This window comes from Chiloscyllium plagiosum, unplaced genomic scaffold, assembly GCF_037043375.1.
Source record: "Chiloscyllium plagiosum isolate Xiang-an unplaced genomic scaffold, Cpla_swu_hap1 HiC_scaffold_6, whole genome shotgun sequence".
Lineage (NCBI taxonomy): Eukaryota > Metazoa > Chordata > Chondrichthyes > Orectolobiformes > Hemiscylliidae > Chiloscyllium > Chiloscyllium plagiosum.
In genome coordinates this window covers 99,833,089-99,854,812 of record NW_028270144.1, presented here as the reverse complement: position 1 = coordinate 99,854,812, position 21,724 = coordinate 99,833,089, and the positions used below count along the sequence as shown (strand labels likewise).

General features: G+C 40.2%; 1 protein-coding gene across 6 annotated transcripts in view; it reads left to right on the top strand.

Moving 5' to 3' along the window:
• Window positions 1-3,058: 3,058 nt before the first annotated feature.
• The window catches only part of LOC122550807 (SMAD family member 5), a 47,163-nt gene continuing 28,497 nt past the window's right edge, over window positions 3,059-21,724 (top strand). Inside the window, exons 1-5 of one of the 6 annotated variants that reach the window (XM_043692095.2) lie at window positions 3,062-3,633; window positions 6,164-6,343; window positions 6,443-6,810; window positions 10,666-10,926; window positions 13,908-14,021. In XM_043692095.2, coding sequence (XP_043548030.2) covers window positions 6,552-6,810; window positions 10,666-10,926; window positions 13,908-14,021 — 634 coding nt within the window. In that variant the 5' untranslated portion in view covers window positions 3,062-3,633; window positions 6,164-6,343; window positions 6,443-6,551. Of the gene's footprint in view, window positions 3,638-6,163; window positions 6,811-10,665; window positions 10,927-13,907; window positions 14,022-21,724 lie in introns of all 6 variants that reach the window. The other 5 variants (XM_087988285.1, XM_043692093.2, XM_087988284.1 and 2 more) reach the window with 5 other exon arrangements.

The window sequence follows — 21,724 nt, the reverse complement described above, 5'->3', positions numbered from 1 at the left end:
TGAGTTGGGAATTTAATGTGATGCAAAATCATGGAAATAAGGTAGTCACCACATAAGTGGTGAGATTCTGGTGTCACCAATATAGGTCTGAGGATAAAAATCACAAAAACATTTCTTGACACGAGGCTTTGATTTTTTTCATTTTCGCCATATTTTCCCACCTTTCTCAATTCCACTCCTGCGCCGACACATTTTTGTCCTTCCATATTAAAACTGTCTTCACTTATAGGATTCGTATCTCTCTATTCCCTTCCTATTCATGTATTCGTCCAGGGCAAACTAAAGGGCATAGGTTTAAAGTGAAAGGGAAAAGATTTAAAGAGGATTTGAGGGGCAACATTTTCCACCTTTCTCAATTCCACTCCATATTTGACAATCTGTTAGGTTTTTTTGAGGATGATACTTGTCGCACAGTTAAAGAAAAGACAGTAGATAGAGTCATAGAGATGTACAGCATGGAAAAAGAGCCTTCGATCCAACCCATCCATGCCGACCAGGTAACCCAACCCAATCTAGTCCCACCTACCAGCACCTGGCCCATATCCTTCTAAACCCTTCCTATTCATATACCCATCCAAATGCCTCTTAAATGTTTCAATTGTACCAGCCTCTACCACTTCCTCTGGCAGCTCATTCCATACACGTACCACCCTCTGTGTTAAGGCTTTTGATAAGGCCACATGCAGAAGGTTGGTAAACAAGCTAGAACACATGAGATTGGGGGCAATATATTAGTTTGGACTGAGAAATGGTTAACAGGCAGAAAACAGAGAGTAGGAATAAATGGGCCATTCTCAGGATGACAGGCTGTGTATATTTTTCTAATCAACCTTTTCAGTTATGCGTTCACCTCTGAGCAGATGGGACTTGTACTGCTCGTGGGGTACCAAAAAGATCAGTGTTACATTTATTCGCAATCTAAACAAATGATTTAGATGTGGGGACCAATATTTTCAAATTTGTCAGTAACACAAAACTAGGTAGGAATTTAAATCGTAAGGAAGATTCAAGTCATTTTCAAGCAGACATGGACAGGCTAATTGAATGGGCAAGAATGGCAAATGGAACATAATGTGAATGAACATGAAGTAATCCACATTGGTAGTAAAAAAGATAGAACAGTTCTTAAATGGTGAGAGGTTGGAATATGTTGGTACCTATTAGGAGCTGTGCATCCTTGTTTATTAATCTCTATAAACTGGCATGCAAGTGTAGCAAGCAAAAATAAAGGGAAATGATATGTTGGCCTCCAGTGTCAGGAGATTTGAGTACAGAAGTAAAGATAATTTGATGTAATTGTATAGACTTTGGTGAAACTAAACTTGGATTACTGTGTATGGTTTTGGTCTCCTTATTGGAGGATGGTTTTCCCACAGAAGGAGTCCATCAGAGATTCACCAAACTATTTCCTGGAGCAGCAGGATCGTGAGGAGGGATTGAGAAAACTGGGTCTGTATTCTTTAGAATTTCAAAGAGCAAAAGGTGATCCTACTGAAATTGATAAATTCTAGCATGTGGATGTAGATAGGAGAGTGAATGTAGAATCGGGGGACATTATCTCAGAACAAGAGAAACCCCATTGAGATAAGGAGAAATTTCTTTACTCAGAAAGCAATGAATCTTCAGAATGCTCCGCCTCAGAGGGATGTGAAAACTAAGAAGAAGTCTTTTGAAAATATGCTTTTTTAAAATAGAAAGAATATGGAATTTATATCATTGGGAGAAATTTGACATTATGTAAATACAAAATTAGTTTTTCAGGGTCGTAGGATGTTTATGGTAATTGTGCAGTTGATAAACTGTTCCCCCTCTTTCAACAAGATGCAACTTTTTCATGGGTTTTTGCGGTGAGTCTAAGTGTTATAGGGCAACATCTCGTGAATTCACAATTGCAAAAGATGGGGTGTGTCCAAAAGAATAAAGAACAATACAGCATAGCAACATGCCCTTCGGCACTCCAAGTCTGTGCTGACACATTTTGCCCTTCCATATTAAAACTGTCTTCATTTACAGGATATAAATCCCTTTCTATTCCTTCCCTATCCATGTATTCGTCCAGGGCAAAATAGAGGGCATAGTCTTAAAGTGAGAGGGAAAAGATTTCAAAACGATTTGAGGGGTAACAATTTCCACATAGAGAGTGGTGCATGTATGGAACAAGCTACCAGAGGAAGTGGTAAAGGCTGTTACAATTATAACATTTAAAAAGGCATCTGGATGGATATATGAATAGGAAGAGTTTGGAGGGATATGGATCAAATGCTGGCAAATGGGTCTGGGTCAGATTGGGATGTTGGTGGGTGCGGAAAAGTTGGACTGAAGGGTCTGTTTCTGTGCTGTATAACCTGGCTAGCCTCTGCAGCACACCCTGTGGATAAGTATACCCTCACTGGCTGCAATGCCTGGGTTTCTACCTTATTCCATGCATGACAGAACTCCTGAAGTTGCTGTTACCATTGCTGATATTTTCATAATCATTACCAAAACAAAAGCTGAGGATATCAAAATGACAAGTTAAAATGGAGTGGGTCTCATGCTAATAACAGTGTGAGGTCTCCATAATCACACCAATTCCAGTTTACCCAATTGAAGCCCTGTCATTTTTAAAAATTAAATCATAGGATAGTCTGATTGAAAAAGAACTGACCAGAAACGTTGTTTTCTTTGTACTTTCGAAATTTCACTTGCAGTTGGAGGTCAATGAACACAAACGTCACACTTTCTGTAATATGTATGTGTGAAATGACACTTTACTAAGAGTGCACCTGACTGGTTGAGTCCATAATATTCTCACATCACTCAGGCCAGTTTAGACTGAATGTGTCCCTGGCTGACATTGACTGATATGAGTCTCATGATTTGTGTCAGCATTATTTGTGGGGAGTGTGCCCTGGCCGTTCACACCACCAGCTTTAGCTGTGTACATCGATACATTTATGCTGATTGTGATTTCCAGGCTTCTGCACTGTACGATAATCTGCAGTTGCAGAAGGCTCTCCCACCGCAATAACATAGAGTGGTTTTCACAACTAATCAAAAAATTTATTTGAGGCAATTTCTTTAAGGTGGTGTCACTCGTAATACAGATGAGACTGGGCTGGCACCAGCTACATAATGCTGCACTTTTGACCCTGACATGATGATTATGTCAGTGTTGTACTGTTGCCAAAATCAGTGTGGTGAAAGCCTAAGGCTAGGATGTTAGTGACGCTGACTTCTGCGAAAGCAAGCTATGACTGATATTCAAACATGAAGCTTTCATTCTGGCTGTCTTCCCGCTAGTACTGTGACACTCTGACTTGTCTGTGAATGTCACTTGGGTTCTGTGGCTTTGCCTCATTGGCATTCTCTCAACTTGATCCCTATGCGCGGAGAGACTCAGACTGACTGTCTCTTTGGCACTTCACTGATTCGGACTCCATGACTCTGACAGTGGTGCTCTGTGACTGAGAAATTCTTTGTCTGGGTGCGAGAAGTAAGGTTATCCAGGTCCCTGATACCAATCTGTCTTGTCTCTCATTCACTCACCGCTGCTTTTCGTAAGTCGCAATGAAGTTTTCTCTTCAATCTTTTCTGGTTGTCCATAGGATTGTCACATGAGACGTGCTGACGGAATCCTCGCACCTCAGAAGGGTCAGTAAGTTAAACCATAAATGTGGTTTGTTTTATTTGTAAGTAATGTTGATTTTTTTCCCCCAGCTTAAGGATTCGTCGATGTTTGTTACTTTGTCGAACGAGTTACTCAATCTGCCAAAACATTTGAAAAAAGTCTACCATGAGTTGGAAATCTGAGGGTAACTGTCTGGAATCTGAGTGGGGTCTGAGCAATCAAGACTTCCCTGTTGTCAAAGATGTTTTTTTTTTAATCTTTGGTAGTTTAAAGCTCCGCCATTCTGGGTTATACAGGAGAGAAAGCAGGGCCTTCAGGTCGACCTGGTTGGATGCAATATTTTTCAAGTCAGTTCCTGGCACTGTGGCTATTGCTACAGCTGAGGACCAACTCTCTAAATGTGACCTGCCGTGATGGTGTGATATCAGCTTCTTACTAGCGTTAAGATTGTTTGTTTGGCTTTGTAACGTGACTTTCATTTTCACCCATCTTTCCAATACTGCCAACAGCCATTTTCAAAGTCGATTGTGAACTGTGGCTTTTTTTTTTCAAATAATTTTGCAATCTCCAAATTCAAAATTTTCCCCTCAGTTCCTTTCCACCCTTTCTTTTCTCCACAGAAGTGAAGAGCTCATGGATTTCTTTGTCACTAATATTGAAGCCAACTGTAACCCTGGTACACTGCTTCCTTCCCATCTGTCTTGGAAACAGGACGAACCCCATCTCTAATTGTGTTCTCCTTTTCAAAAGAGCTCCTTTAATATGTTATTGCCTCCTAAATCTGTGTGAATTTCCCCCCCCCACCCCAAATCCAAGTTTTAAACTCTCTATTTAGGTCTCTGCTCCAGTTAAAGCACTGAGAACCCTGATCAAATGCACAAATGACATTCTCTGTAATAATGAAGCCATCGCCACCATTCTACCCAAATTCCAATGGTCTCATTTTAGTATCTTTGTGCCAGCTTTCAAACAACTTCATGGCTGAACCCTATTCTGACTTTTTTCTCAATCCTTTTCCAGCAGCCTCCTCCCATTACATGACGGAAATGTTAACAATTTTGGTGGTCACTTGCTTGGTGGCACTCACCTCTGAGTCAGACAGTTATGGAGTTGAACCCTACTCCAAAGACAAGGCACAAAAATCAAAGCTGATATTTAAGGGCAGACCTGAGTGACTGCTCCACTTTCAGAGGGCATTGCGTTTTGGATGAGATGTTAAACTGGTCTGATCTCCCTCTGGTGGATGTAAATGATCCCATGGCATTCAACAAAACAATAGAATTATTTCCAATGTCCGGGCCAACATTTATCCCTCAAACATGAAAAGAGATTAGCTAATCATTATTGCATTGCTCCTTGTCAGATGCTTGCATATTTGGCTGTCATTTTTCCGACATTACTGTTGACTCTAATCTCCAGCATCCACAGTCCTCACTTTCACCTTTTATCCCTACTTTGTATTCAAATCCTCTTGGAATGAAAGTCAACCATTTGCCTTCCTAAATGCTTCCTGCACCTTCCAATTTACTTTCATTAGTTAGTGTACAAGGACACTGAACCATTTTGCAAATTAAATGCGGAGTGTGCAGATCAATGTGAGGTGGAGCAAATTTTCTCAAAGAAATTACTTCCAGTGCTTGGGAGTCCTTTGCCCAGCATTGATATAGGCCTCTGCAATTGAAACTTACTGAAAGACCTGGATAGACTGGATGTGGAGAAGATATTTCAACTGGCAGGAGAGATGAGAATCCAGGGGCACAGCCCTAGAGCGAAGGGATGGCTCTTTAGAACTGAGGTGAGGAAGAATTTCTTCAGCCATAAGGTAGTTAATGTGTGGAACTCCTTGCTGCAAAGGGCTGTGGAGGCCAAGTAATTGAGTGTACTTAAGATAGCAATAGGTTCTTGAATTGGGAATAAAAGGTTACAGATAGAAAGCAAGAGAACAGGGTGGAAAAGCAGATCAGCCATGATCGAATGATCGGGAGATTCGATGGTCTAGTTCTACTCCTATATCTTATGGTCTTATGGTCAACTGTTAACTGCCAAATTCTATTTAGATTTGAAACCGAATAGGTTTACATTGGTCAGGGCATTACCCTGAGAAATGAATCAGAAAATATGGCTTATTTTGTTGAATGACAATTTTCATGCTTTGAAAATGATGAAAGAATGAAACATACCCTAGGATAGCTGATGAGGAACCTACAATGTTCAGGTTTCAGTGCAACTGATTTCAGAGTTTCAAGATGTTGTTATGCTCATATCATTTGCCTCTAATTACAGAAATTAAAAATTTCAGTAGTCAAATATTTGACATTTTGCCACAAATTGTATATTTTAACCATGTTAAATCTTGATTGACTGTGGAGGTGTATGTGTACATGCATATATACATTTTTTTACACTGCAACACAATTCCACAGGCTAAACAGATGGTGTTGTATTTCATAGCAATTAATGCAGCATTGAAATGTGAACTACACTTGAAAAGAATGACACCTTCAAAAGAGAGAGCTATCTGATCTTTAACATGGCTATGTATTATTCTAACAGGTGAAATTAATACTAGCTGGCATCTGACTACAGAAGAAAAGCATCCATTCCTGGAAGCTTCTCAGACTTTCCCAGTGGCCAGCTCTAAATTCAGAGCATTGAAGAGATTTGTTGTGGCTGACCTCTAGATATCACAGGAACTTTATCCTGGACAGTTATCAAACTGCACGGGCTTCGAAGGTCTTGATGACATTTTCTTCATGCTTCCTAACTGTTTAAAAAAAGCTCTTCCTCTGTATTTTCAATGATGACTATGGTTAGCTTGTTTTCCTTCACAAGTCCTGCAGTGAAAAGGCTCCTGGGATGGAAACAAGGAGACGAGGAGGAAAAATGGGCAGAAAAGGCTGTGGATTCGCTTGTGAAAAAGCTGAAAAAAAAGAAAGGGGCCATGGAGGACCTGGAGAAAGCCCTCAGCTCACCAGGGCAACTCAGCAAGTGTGTCACCATTCCAAGGTCTTTGGATGGGAGATTACAAGTATCTCATCGTAAAGGCTTACCACATGTAATATACTGCAGGGTGTGGCGATGGCCTGATTTACAGTCTCACCATGAGTTAAAACCTCTCGAGTATTGTGAATTCCCATTTGGTTCAAAGCAGAAAGAAGTATGCATTAACCCATATCATTACAGGAGGGTGGAAATGCCAGGTATGTCTATTATGGTAGTTCATTTAATCTGGTTCCCCTGTTGCCCTGGAGATTTAATAATGAGTACTTATTACATGATAATATCAAAAGCCCAAAACCTGTCCTTTATAAAATCTCTCTGCATCTTAATGTCTCAACATTTAGTCAATATGTTGTTTTTATTTTACCTACTAAAATCATCAATATGTGTCCCTTTCAAAATTTAATTCATTGAGTAGAAGTCTGGCTTTTTCTTACACCTGTTGTTTTGGAGTTGTAGTTGAGTCTTTCCTATTTAATCCAGGATTTACATAGAAACTGGTGAGATTAGTTGTATGTTTGTCCAATTTTCCTATAAAAACTGTTTATTTTAAATACCTGCAGATCAGAAGTGGCTGCAATAAACAGCTTGTAAGATATGCAATTCTTTAATTGAAATTAAATGGTTTCCCATTTAATATCATTATCAACTGAAAATTAATGTATTATTCTTGAAACTCCAATGACTTGTTTTCAAAAACTACCAGAGCAATCCGAAGATTGAGCATAATAAACATACTTTGTTGCAAAGGATGACAATTAAAGATTGAATCATGTTCTTACTTAATTCAATCTGCAATAAATATTATTTTTTGTGCCTTGCTTTTATTATTTGCACAAAAGGATTTATTGTAAATGAATATTTAATTAATAGTATCCAGTCTTAGTTAGTTTTTAGTAAAACAATCACATTTACCAGGAGCTTCACAACACACTTGGCTGCTAAAGAATTAGTTTACTTCTCATTTCTGGTTTTGATTTAGAGTTTTGATTAACCCATCACTTTTTACTTCCTACATCTGTAATCTTTCATGGCTACAGAAATGGGACAAAGCAGATATGACCAATAGATATGGAAATTTTCTTTAAACTGGCCAAAAATCTACAGAATGTGAGTGGGGATGGAAGCCCACAAACTCAATCACATGTTACAGTCATTCGTATTCTCTGGTGGGGTGGGTTCAGGTAAGGTAGGGAAATTGGATGTTATCATTTAGTTTCAATGAGCTTCCAGGATTGATTTCTAATCTTCAGTTATCAAAGATCCCTAAGACAAAATCACTTTCACCAATGTCAAATTATTACCATGCAAATGACCAATGTCAAATTATTACCATGCAAATGTTTCCTGAGGATAAATCCTGACATTACATTGCCTTCTGGAAACAAGATTTTTGACATATAATTTAAAATACAAAACTGGGTCTGTTACCTCTTCATTTTTTTTTCTCCAATTAGTCCCACTCTCACATGGACTGTTCTTAGCTGGGAGGGGGAAGGTGTTCCAGGCTGATCATTCCGTGCTTGTTGCTAGCAATTCTCTGTGTAATGAGCAATGCACATGTGAGGGGCACCATAGCTCACATAGTTATTAAGTAATAATGGGACTTGCTGCTTAGTCTATCTTTAAATATACTTACTTTCTTATTACCATTCATTCAGGGTCAAAAGCGCTGGCAAATGAACTTTTCTCACGTCTTTACCCCTGTCACTTTGTAACCAATGGAAGATGACCTAGAACAGTTGTCTCCCTTATGAACCATGACGGTAGAGCTGAGATTGAGAGCTCAACAACTGAAGCATTACATGAATTATAGCTGAATTTATACTAATGTTGTTATGAACTTTTGTTACTTTCTTCCATTCTGTTATATGTGACATTATTTGTGGGCAGATTTTGAATGTTTACTGAGAGTGCTAAGAAAATAAAACCTTACTCAGTTCTTCTTAAACTTTAATGCTAGTCAGCTTTAGAAATATCAGAGAAAGTTTAGATCCAATATAACTGCTGTGACTCGTGCTTGTAGCTTAGGAAAAAATCAAATGATATTTAGTTATCAAATGATAAATTATTTTATTGATAAATAGGTAGTAACTCTGTGCAGTTAGAATAATAAACAACTTATTCCTTAAGAGCTAATTTCAATCTCTTCTTTTGTATCAGAATTATATGCAGTACTAATAGCCATTGTGTGTATGTAAGTAATGAAAGTGTACACCATGATTAAAACTGATAAATAACTGAGCATGTTACACATACATGTCAGTTTTGTAAATGTAAATTTAATAAGTAAGATTGTTGAGACAGAGGAACAGATCAGAAGATCTTGATTCATTTCCTAATTATCTTGTTCAAATAGTCAAGGTATCACCGTTGTTTGTTTTTCCTTATTAAAAAGGTTCTTTATCAGAACTCCTAGTCAAAGTTGAATTGCCCAAAAACTTTCTGCTGTTTCACAGCGCCAGCGACCCGGGTTCAATTCCCATCTCAGGCAATTGTCTATGTGGAGTTTGCACGTTCTCCCATGTCTGCGTGGGTTTCCTCCGGGTGCTCCGGTTTCCTCCCACAGTCCAAAAATGTGCAGGTTAGGTGAATTGGCCACGCTAAATTGCCCATAGTGTTAGGTGAAGGGGTCTGGGTGGGTTACTCTTTGGAGGGTCGGTGTGGACTTGTTGGACAAAGGGCCTGTTTCCACGCTGTCAGTAATCTAATCTAAATAGGAGAAAGATCTGCTGTACATTTCCATCTGTGATCATTACACAATGGTCCCCACTGCAGCTGTATTAGGAGAACACACTGACCCACAGAGATCAGTGCTGGGGCTTCAAACTTCTACAATTTGACTTGTACAAAGTTGACTTGTACAATGGGACTGAATATGTAGTTATGGATGTCTTGCTAACACTCAAATTGAAAGGGAATAATTGCACAGGGTAGAAGAAGAGGAATGAACGTTGGAGATAAAGGAGTACGCATGGTTGTCAAATGAAAACTAAAAACAGTTGCGCAGAAATCAACATAAGCAGGCCTGTTATAACTGTTCACAAGTAATTGAGGTGGCTTGGAACAACTACAACTGAGCCAATGATAAAATGGTCATCTTTCAGCATCACTAGCTGAACTAAAACCTTAACAGTTAAATTGACCCGGGGAAGTCTTTTGGCTCCTCCTTTTCTGAACCAGAACTCTTTGGGTCCAAGACTTGATGGCCCGGAACAAGTGAACAAAGAGCAGGAGTATACTTTTTCAGCCCTTTCTGACTGCTCCATCATTCAATAAAATCATAGCTGATCAGATTGTAACCTCAAATCTGCATTCTCGCTTACCACTGACAATGTTTCAGCCTGTTGCTGAACAAGAATCTGTCTACCTCTGTCTTAAAAACTACTCCAGGAGTCTATTTCTATCACCTTTTCAGGAAGAGAGTTCTGAAAACTCATGACCGTCAGGAAAAATTTCTTTCATTTCTGTTTTCAGTTGGCAACTCCTGATTTTTAAACAATGACCCCAGCTCTAGATTTGCATATAAGAGGGAACATTGTCTCCACATTAATCTATCAACCCTATCAACATTTTGACTAACAGATGTGTTCATGATATTGCCAAATCGTAAGTCCTTCCAAAGCCCCAATGCAGGAGGTTAAGAGTGGAAGTTTCCTGCACTTTCCACACATTAAAATTCCATGCACAGATTCTAGCCATAGGTTTTACTCCATGGCAAGTATCCAATGATGATAATGACAAGTTTACTGAAACTGCCAGCAGGCAAACAGTTAAAAGAAGGAATTACTATCTAACTCTTCAGGCGATTGGGCATATTAATGCCAGTGTTTGAAAAGGACATTGGCGCTGCAAAGATTAAAGAAAAAGCATTTGTGATAGAATTTTAAAATCACCCACAAATCTTTAATGTTGTAAATTACTATATTTTGTTTGAGCATAGGTATGCAATTAAGACTGAGATTTATAGGTAACTTTCAATGATTTTGTTGTGATACAAGAGAAAACTATGATCAAAGTCTACCGGCCATCTGAACTTGTGTGTTCTCTTACAGTGCTACCGCCTGTACTTGTGCCACGTCATAGTGAATTTAACCCGCAACATAGCCTACTTGTCAAGTTTCGCAATGTGCCTCTGTCACCTCAGAATGAACCATTGATGCCGCACAATGTTACTTTCCCAAGCTCTTTTCATCAGCAAATAAATCCGCCTTATCTGCCTTCACCAAACAACGCTTTCCCTCAATCATCGAGCAACATTAACTATCCAAGTTCTCCTGCCAGTTCTGGTTCACGAGCCTCATATCAACTCTCAGGTAGCATTTCAATTAATATTAACGGGAATTAATCTGCCACAATTTGAGAACATTTGAAAACACTTTATAGTAAGTGAAACACTTTTGAAGATAAAATACTGTAAGGATTCTTGACGAAATAACAGAACATGTTTTATGAACTCTGGTACAGATCTTATAGAATTCACTGAATACTGAACCTAGTCAAAGGTTGATGCTTTTTTTTTTAATTAAAAAGGGAGCAAAGTGACCCAGTGAACTACAACCTTTATTGAGGGTAAAGTTATAGAAGTCTGAGTGAAAGATAACATACTGTAATGTTTGATTAGAAACACATTCCCAAAAGAAAGCCAATAGGCTTAGCAATCTAAATTACTACTTTCATTTGAGAGTATGACAAAGAAACGCTGTAAGAGTACAACAGTAGACCTGGCTTTCAGTAGAACTGTTGTTATAATTCCTTTTAAGGCTGGTACTGAAAATAAATACAGTGACATTCATTGAAAATAATTCATAATAGATATCTGTTTAGTTGACCATTACAACCCAAAAAATGGCAGTACAGGGATTGTCATCACCTTTGTTTGCTTTATTTTCAATTATTCATTTTAGAATCATACAAGACACTAGTCAGACCACAGCTGGAATGTTGTATATAGTTCTATACACATTACAAGAAGGACATAATTGCTGTAGAGAATGTACAGAGCTGATTTAAAAGTATGTTGTCGGGGTCTGAAAATTTCAGGTATGAGGAACAACCAGATAGGTTAGTGTTGTTTTCCTTAGAGAATAGGAGGCTGAGGGGTGAATTAATTGGGGTGTTAAAAATAATGAGCAGCTTGGGTACAGTGTAAAAGGAAGACCTGGTTTCCCTGGCAGAGAGGTCAATTACCAGGGGGCACAGGAAATTCGTAGAAGGATGGTCGGCATGGACGGGTTGGACCAAGGGGTCTGTTTCCATGCTGTATGTCTCTATGACTCTATTAGAGGAGGCACGAAGAAAATGTTTTTGACCAAAGGGTAGTGGGTTTCTGGAATTCATTGCTCAGTTTGGTTTTCAAGGCAAAACCTGCATCTGCACTTGAAACCCTGTAGCCAGGAATGTCTATGGACCAGATTCAGGAAAGTGGGATTAGAATGCATAGCTAGTGCAAACACAATGGCCTTTTACTGTGCTGTAATGGTTTATTGTAAGTTAGTAATTCATGTGGATGCCTACGTACTTTATAAATATAGTAAGAACTTCTGCCTCTACCACTGTTTCAGACAGCAAGTTCCAGATCTCTAGTTTCCTCAGTGAAAAGAATTATCATGTCTTCCCTCATGCTTCTATTACTTGAAATCTATTTCCAAATGGGTAGGGATCTCTCACTAAGGGAATTAAATCCTCCTTATACAGTCAGCCCTTCATGATTTTATACACCTCAATTAAAGCTCTCCAATAGCCTTCTCTGTTCCAAAATCAACCCCAGTTGTTTAGAAACTAAAACAAAAATGCTGGAAATACACAGCAGGTCTGGCAGCATCTGTGGAGAGAAAGCAGAGTTAACATTTCAGGTTCCTTGATCCTTCTTCAGAACTCCCAGTTATTCAGTCATTTTTATTCTTAGCAATATCCTCACAAATCCTCTCTGTACCTTCATTAATGTGATCACATTCGTCCTCTCATGTGGAGAGCAGAATGATATGCTGCACTCTTACTGTGGCATCACTAGTGTTTTATACAGTTCTGTCAGAACTGCTTCATATTCTGTGCCTGACCTATTAGAGAAAAGTATCCTGTATTCTTTCTTAGTATTTTCTTTATGTTGTTACATTGAGGGTCACAGAGTGCATAATTTGAAACATGCACATGTTAAGGTTAGACTAGATTAGATTACTTACAATGTGGAAACAGGCCCTTCAGCCCAACTAGTCCACACTGACCCTCCAAAGAGCAACCCATCCAGACCCATTCCCCTACATTTACCCCTTCATCTGACACTACGGGCAATTTAGCCTGGCCAATTCACCTAACCTGCACATTTTTGGACTGTGGGAGGAAACCGGAGCACCGGGAGGAAACCCACGCAGACACTGGGAGAATGTGCAAATTCCACACAGAAAAGCATGCTTCTGAGGAACGTATGTCTTTGGGCCTATGGTTCTTAAAGCTCAAGCCGCTCTTTCCTTTTATTTGTTGTTGACCAATTTATTGCTCTGATGACTCCAAAATTCCATTATGGTCGTATCATGTGACTACCACGACAGAGAAATGGATGCATGTTTATTTGTTTTTTTGTCTAGCGCTTCCTGTGTTAGATCTAACATGATTTGGCTGTTACTTTAATAAAAGGAAATTACTGTAGATACTGGAGACCTGAAATATCAACAAAACGTGCTGGAGAAACTCTGTAGGTCATGCAGCATCTTTGGAGAAGGAACATTTGAGGAATCATATTGGACGTGAAACATTAACTCTGCTTCTCTATCCACATCTGGGGAAGTGATGGCTTAGTAGTATTATCACTGCACCATTAATTTAGACGCCTTGGTCATGTCCTGGGTACATAGGTCCGAATTCTGCTATAGAAGGTGGTGGAATTTGAATTCAATAAAAATGCTGAATAAAGAGTCTAATGAAAACTATTGTTTATTGTCAGGTAAAAAAAATCTGGTTCACTAATATCCTTTAAGGAAAGAAATTGCTGTGTGATCTGGCCTACATGTGACTCCAGACTCACAGCAATCTGATTGATGCTTAACTGCCCTCTGGGCAATTAGGGATGGGTAATAGATGCTGGCTTGAACAGTGACACACACATCCTGTGAATGAAATTTTAAAAATTGCTGTCATAGTTGCTGATTTTCTCCAGCATTTTCTATTTTTATTGGGCATTACTTTACTTGTTTGGGGAATCCAAATTATTTTTAAAAGGGTCAACAGGTACATCTTATCAGATCAAAAAAGTAAAAGTTAACTTTTCCAATTGTTAATGTTGACCATGGTCTGTTTGCAGCCAAGACACCACCACCTCTGTATGGGCCCACAGACAAACAAGTGATGCGTGACATTCAGCCAATGGACATCTCAAGTGATTCCTCATTTGTTCCAGAGTTGGTTGATTGTAAAGGTAAGCCGACACACCAGTTTGTCATGCTTTGGAGAAGCCGGTGTTGGACTGGGGTGTACAAAGTTAAAAATCACACAACACCAGATTATAATCCAACAGGTTTAATTGGAAGCACACTAGCTTTCGGAACGACGCTCCTTCATCAGGTGACCTGATGAAGGAGCGGTGCTCCGAAAGCTAGTGTGCTTCCAATTAAACCTGTTGGACTATAACCTGGTGTTGTGTGATTTTTAACTTTGTACACCAGTTTGTGGCACACATTATTAAGATTACATCAGAAGTTATACACGACACCAGATTATAGTTCCACAGGTTTATTTGAAATCGCAAGCTTTTGGAGCATTGCCCCTTCATCAGGTGAAGGGGCTATAATGTGGTGTCATGTGATTTCTGACTTTGTCCACCCCAGTCCAGCACCAGCACCTCCACATCATATTAAGATTACAGCAGCAATAAACAGATCTACAGATACAGGTCACATAATAACACAGTGGAGCACAACGTCTAAACATCATACCAAACTGATCTGGGATATGCATTTACTTCATAAAATGTAGTTGGTGGAATTAGGGAAATGTAGAATATGGTCTTAAAGTTCAGGATAATCACGACATAGAGCAAATAATTTTACAATGAGATTCGATTGTCTCTTACTATTTGAAATGTAGTGTTATCGTGTCTGTTACTTTCTTGACTATGCTTTAGTTTGTTTTGAATTATAAATATTGGGAGGTATCTTGAATTTTTCCAGTTTTTATTGATTACATTTAATGTTTCTGTACTTAGGCAATTTCGATGGCTTGGGTTTGCCTTTCTATCTACAAGAGAAATGTTAGTAAATATTGTATTGATTACTTGGTCATTAACTTTGGCAGTGCTAATAGCCATGAAAGCAATTCAGTTGCTTTGATATGAAAGGGAAATGAGGGGAACTTTCCTGAACAGATTTGGACAGTGGTTAAAGTTTTCTCCTTATGGTGTGATTCAAAGTTTCACCATAAACCAACTTTGTAGCTTAAATACAGAACTGTGCAGCCAAGAAGGGCATGAGATTGAATTTTCATATTTTTTGGCAGAGTATTTTTTGGTGAGATTCATGGCGAGTGGTCTGTTATGTCAAACTTTCTCATATAATCCTCTGTTCATTAACTATACAACAGGCTTCTCCCCCGCCATCTTATGCATTCATGCAGCAAGCTTGGTGGAAGCTGCCAGGACTTTGTGATGTCCACAGTGTTGGTGCCTTATTTAATTCCCAACTCTATAGCAATTCAGATGCTGCAAGTCAAAAAGTACCCTCCACTCTGCTACTCCACCACTGTAACCAAGCAACTCTACGAAAAGGACTTAAGAAGGGTCACTGGACCCGAAACATTAATTCTGCTGAGTTTTTCCAGCATTTTCTGTTTCTGCCCAAAAAAGGGAAGCTGGCCCCTGTTTCACTAATAGGAACCTGGAGGAGTTAGTGGATGGGGTGGTGGAAAGGAAGTCTGTTGTATGGCCACACCACAACCAGCCTGGAAGGAGAGAACAGCCTGTGTTAATGTGGTGTCCAGGATTAAACACAACAACCAATAGTGCTGAAAGCAGTTTAATGGCTATCTGGGCTGTGCAAAGGTAAGTACCAAGTTTTTCTCTCTGCTGTCTCTCATACTAATAGAGCAACCACTCACTAGGAATCTAACACTGCACACCAGCTTCTTACCAGCACTCATGTTGTGCTCACACATTGTTCACTAATGCATTACACATGTCCACTCAATGGCTCTTGCCTACCTCAGCCTCACAAACTACTAACCCTTCCTGTCTTCTAATTTCCTACTCACTCATTAGGGAATCCTCAACACCTCTCCTGCTCCTTCATCACTATTAACTGTTTTTCAATACACTTTCATTCAATCCCTTCTTTGTCTCATTGCAGGAAAAAATGTCTCCTAACCAATCAGAGTGGGTGAAGAACAATGGCACACATTAAGCTTCTTACCCCATATGAAGAAGAAAATGCTGCAGTTGGCCAAAGAAGAACACAACTGCTCAGTGGGTCACGAAACCTCAATGGAAACTAAACCAATAAGCTTCATTGTGCCATTCAGCTCTCCCATTACTAACATCCTTAACTTGTACAAGCTTTCAGCCCTCTTAGACAACTAGTTCCCCCTCTTCTCTTATGCAAACTCTCATGGAACCTAGCAAAGAACTACAAAGAAGAGGCCAACACTGCTAATCCTCAGCTCCACCTCCATCTCTGAGGAGGCCATCAAACAACCCTCAGATGATGCACCAATCACCTGCACCCTGCACCAGCTCAGAGACTTTCACTTCCACCCCACTGAATTCTCTATCTCGACTGGACTCGGAAGCATAATCTGGTGAGCCCACCACTGACACGTCTCTGCAGCTGGTTGAGGATGGCACAGATCAGGTCACTGGCACACAAGGAACTTCCAAAGACATGGCACCTGCTCAGGCCCAGGAAGAAGATGATTCCATTGTCTTGGCCATTAAGGACTTTGTAAAAATGCACAGACAGGCACATGAACCGCAGGCAGATTTGCCAAAGGCAGTCAGTAAAAAAGATCAAATGATGGAGGAGTGCACGGTTGATGCATGCCATCTGTCTGTTTCATGTTAGAGACAAAAAAAACTGCAGATGCTGGAATCCAAGGCAGACATGCAGAGAGCTGGAAGAACACAGCAAGCCAGGCAGCATCAGGAGGTGGAGAAGGGTCCTGAAGAAGGGTTACACCCAAAATGTTGACTTCTCCATCTCCTGATGCTGCCTGGCTTGCTGTGTTCTTCCAGCCTCCTGCTTGTCTACCTCTGTCTGTCTCATGGGCAGGTTGGTGACTGTCATGTAGACATGAGTTCACTGGACACAGACATACACATAGACCAAAACTCCATCACTGTAACCATTGACAGTCAGCATCAGAGTCAAGGTGAGTGGGGGAATAAAAGGGCTTGGCCTCAGTCCATGTGTCTCTTCTTCTCAGAGAGGGTGGTGCCAACAGGCATCTACAGGGAGGAGGAGGGACAACACAAAAGACCCCCAGGAAGTTCCTCTCAGTCACACTTGGTCAACTGCAGCTGTAATGTCAAGGGGAGTCACTCTCCTATCTCATGACAAAATAAATGAATTGATAACACACAACAAAGTAACTATGAAAACCATTACAGAGATGTGGCTGCAGGATGGCAAGGACTGGGTCCTGATTATTGAGGGGTACATGATATTCAAGGGGAGTAGGAAGCTAGGAAAAGTGGAATGGTAGCATTGTTTATCAAGGAAGACTTTAATGTAATATTTAGAGCTGACCGAGGTCCAGGAGATCAGAGTGTAGAATCACGGAGCTGATGAGTAGTAGAAGTCGTCACTAGTGAGAGTGATCTTCTGGTGCCATAGCAGTAACCACAATGTAGTACAAAGAATACAAGAAGAACTATTGTGCGTTTGCAATAAAGGGGAAGCCATAAACATGGCTGTTTTAAATCAACATTTAAACTGTTTAAATCAAATTGGCAAAAGAAACAAAAGGTCAGGAGTAGACCATTCAGCCCCTCGATTCTGCTGTGCTGGTCAACACAATCATAGCTGACCTGTGGCTTAACACCATATACCTGTCTTGGGCCTGTATCCCTTGATAACTTTGCTTAATAAAAAATGTCTCTCTAATGTTTAAATTTAATAATTGAATTAGCATCAACCACCATTTGAGGAAGAGAGTTTCAAATCTCCACTACTCTTGCATGTAGAAGTGTTTTCTAACATCTCTCCTGAATGCCCTGGCCCTAATTCTTAGACTATGTCCCTGGTTCTAGAATTTTCAACCAGTGAAAATAGTTTAACTTTGTCTACCATGTCTTTCCCGATTCATATTCTGAAATCTTCAATTAGATCACCCTTCAATGTCTTAATTCTAGAGAATAAATGTCAAATTTTCTAATCCCTGTTCAATACTTAACCCCTGAAGCCCAGGGATGATCCTTGTAAACCTGTGTTAATCTACCTCCAGAGCCTGCTTCCTAAGGTTTGGTGTCCAGATCTACCCTCACTTCTTCAAATGGGGTCTAACTAGGGTTTTGTATAACTGCTGCATAACGTCTGCTTCCCTATACTCTAGCTCTTTAGATTATTAGAGTTTGGAAACAGGCCCTCCAGCCGAACAAGTCCACACCGACCCTCCAAAGAGTAATCCACCCAGATCCATTTCCCTTTGACGAAGTACCTAACACTATAGGCAATTTAGCATGGCCAGTTCACCTGGCCTGTACATCTTTGGATTGTGGGAGGAAACTGGACCATCCGGAAGAAACCCAGGCACACACGGGGAGAATGTGCAAACTCCACACAGACAGTCGCCCGAGGCTAGAATCAAATCTGCGTCCCTGGCACTGTGAGGCAGCAGTGCTAACCACTGAGCCACCGTGCCACCCTTTAGATATGAAGTCCAGCATTCCATTAGCATTCTTCATTATTTTCTGCACCAGTTCATTACATTTTAAAGAGCTATGCACCTGAACCCCCAAATCTCATTGGATATCCAATGTATTTAATTTTGCTCTTTCTAACAAAAAAACTATGATCTATTCCTTTTTGGTCAAAAATGGATAACCTCACATTTGCTTATATTAAAATCCATCTGCCACAACTGTGCCCATTCACCTAATTTATCAATATCCTGTTAGAATTTTATGCTGTTGCCAAAGCTGTCCATAATGCTGTCCAATTTTATCAGCAGTTAATTTGGATATTTGACCTTTTATTCCATTACCTAATTCATTTATTCTGAATAATTGAGCTTCCAACACAGATCCCTCTAGGACACCAATAGTCAAGTCCAAACAATTTGAATACTTAACCATCGTTCTGTTTCTTCAATCAATTTCCTATCCATATCAGTAATCTCACCTTAGTGAACACTTTCTTGTATAGGACTTTATCAAATGCCTTCTGAAAGTCAATATAAACAATATACATTGACTTACTTCTGTCCATCACCTTTGTAATCTCTTCAAAAAAGACTCTGAGGTTAGTAGCCTTGATAAGGAATTCATAGAGTGGTTTCAAGATTCATTCCAGAACGTGCTCCTCTAAGAAACTATCAGAGTGCAGGTTATATTAGACCTGATACTATGTAATATGTTGGGATTAGTTAATGATTTCAGAGTTAAGATGCAACTGACAATCACAATATGATTGAATGCTACACCTGTTTGAAAGAGAGAGAAGCCTAGTATTATAGAAATTTAAACCTAAACAAGGGCAACTATGTGGACATGAAAATGAACTAGCACACTAGATTAGAGATCAAACCAATGCAGATGCAGTGCTGAAATTTGAAACTTGATCAGTTGGGCCAATGGGCTGAGAAGTGGCAGATGGAGGTTAATTCAGATAAATACAAGGTGCTGCATTTTGGGAAAGCAAATCTTAGCAGGACTTATACACTTAATGGTAAGGTCCTGGGGAGTGTTGCTGAACAAAGAGACCTTGGAGTTCAGGTTCATAATTCCTTGAAAGTAGAGTTGCAGGTAGATAGGATAGTGAAGAAGGTGTTTGGTATGCTTTCCTTTATTGGTCAGAGTATTTATTACGGGGATTGGAAGGTCATGTTGCAGCTGTACAGGACATTGGTTAGGCCAGTTTTGGAATATTGTGTGCATTTCGATCTCCTTCCTATTGGAAGGATGTTGTGACACTTGAAAGGGCTCAGAAAAGATTTACAAGGATGTTGCAGGGTTGGAAGATTTGAGCTATGGGGGAGGTTGAACAGGCTGGGACTGTTTTCCCTGGATCATCGGAGGCAGAGGAGTAACCTTATAGAGGTTGATAAAATCATAAGGGGCATGGATAGGATAAATAGACAAAGTCTCATCCCTAGGGTGGGGGAATCCAGAACTAGAGGGCATAGGTTTAGGGTGAGAGGGAAAGATATAAAAGAGAGCTAAGGGGCAACTTTTTCACACAGAGGATGGTACGTGTATGGAATAATCTGCTAGAGGAAGTGGTGTAGGCTAGTACAATTTCAACATTTAAAAGGCATCTGGATGGGTATATGAATAGGAAGGGTTGGAGGGATATGGGCCAGGTGCTAACAAGTGGGACTACATTAGGTTGGGATATATGGTCAGCATGGACGAGTTGGACCAAAAGGTCTGTTTCCGTGCTGTATATCTCTGTGACTCTATGGTTCTAAATAGCAAGAATTTTGACAGGCATTTAAAAGGAAATTGTAGTGATTGTAACGAGATGTCGTGATTGTTATGGGCGGTGCGGTGGCTCAGTGGATAACAATTGTCTCACAGCGCCAGGAACCTGAGTTCAATTCCTGCCTCGGGCGACTGTCTGTGTGGAGTTTGCACATTCTCCCCATGTCTGCATGGGTTTCCTCCAGGTGCTCCGGTTTCCTCCCAAAATCCAAAGATGTGCAGGTTGGATGAATTGGCCATGCTAAATTGCCCATAGTGTTCAAGAATGTATAGGTAAGGTGTATTAGTCTGGGGTAAATGTAGGGGAATGGTTTGGGTGGGTTACTCTTCGGAGAGTCGGTGTGGACTTGTTGGGCCGAATGGCCTGTTTCCACACTGTCGGGATTCTATATCTATATCTATCAGCCAAATAGACCTCATGGAATAGGAGTTCCCTGATTGGGGCTGTTAATCTGGCATGATTAGGGAGCCGTAGCTGACAGATATAAACAAGAGTTTCGGACATCCTGTCATGCTGAGAGCTGGCTCTGAGGAAACTGGATCAACGTCCAGGACTTATCGACATGTAAATAAAGAGTGACTTGGTGACAGGATGCCAGCCTCTGTGGAGTTATTTCACTGACGCTGAGAGTAAAGCACACTCCTGAAGGAATTCACTTACAACAGTCGGCTTTGAATTGGGGTAAGCATTTCTGACATCATGCCATTATATGGGAAGTTTGACTCATTTGATCCCCATAAAAGACTGGGCCTAATGTATGGAAAGAATGTGTTATTTTTTCCAGGCAAATGACATTGCAGCAGATGAAAAGCAACGAGTAATTCCCTTGACAGCTTGTGGACCCACAGCTTTATCGGTTATTTGGAGGTTTCCCTGAGGCACCAGATATTAAAATCTTTCAAGAGTTGACGGATTTAGTTATGGAATTTTATGATCCCAAGCATCCTCTAACTCTGAGACACTATCAGTTTTACTCAGCAATCTGAGAACCAGCGAATCCATTTGGGAATTTTTGACTAAGTTAAGACAACTGGCAGAGGTGTGTGACTTTAGTTTAACCCTTAATTAGATTCAGAGAGACCACATGGTATGTGAGATTAATGATGTAACTATGCAAAAGCACCTACTAGCTAAAGCCCATCTGGACTTCAAACTGATGCTACAACTGGCTTTATCATTGGAAATACAGCAAGTGGAGCAGATGAGATGCAGGGTATTCTGATGGAAATGGACACACTTGCCAGTCCAGCTGAGCTTGGGGAAGACCACTTGAGTGAAGGCAATTGCATAGCTTTACTGAGGAAACATCCTGAACAGAGGGACTCTAGGTCAGCCCACAACAAAATCCTAAAACAAAGCCAAGCCTTGGCCAAATGGATAACATTTTCATCATGATTAGGGTGGGCAAGCCATTGTAGTTGTTACCAGTATGCTGACTCAAAATGGCAAAAGAGTCCCACTGGACCAACCAAAGCTTAAGAAAACTCATTGG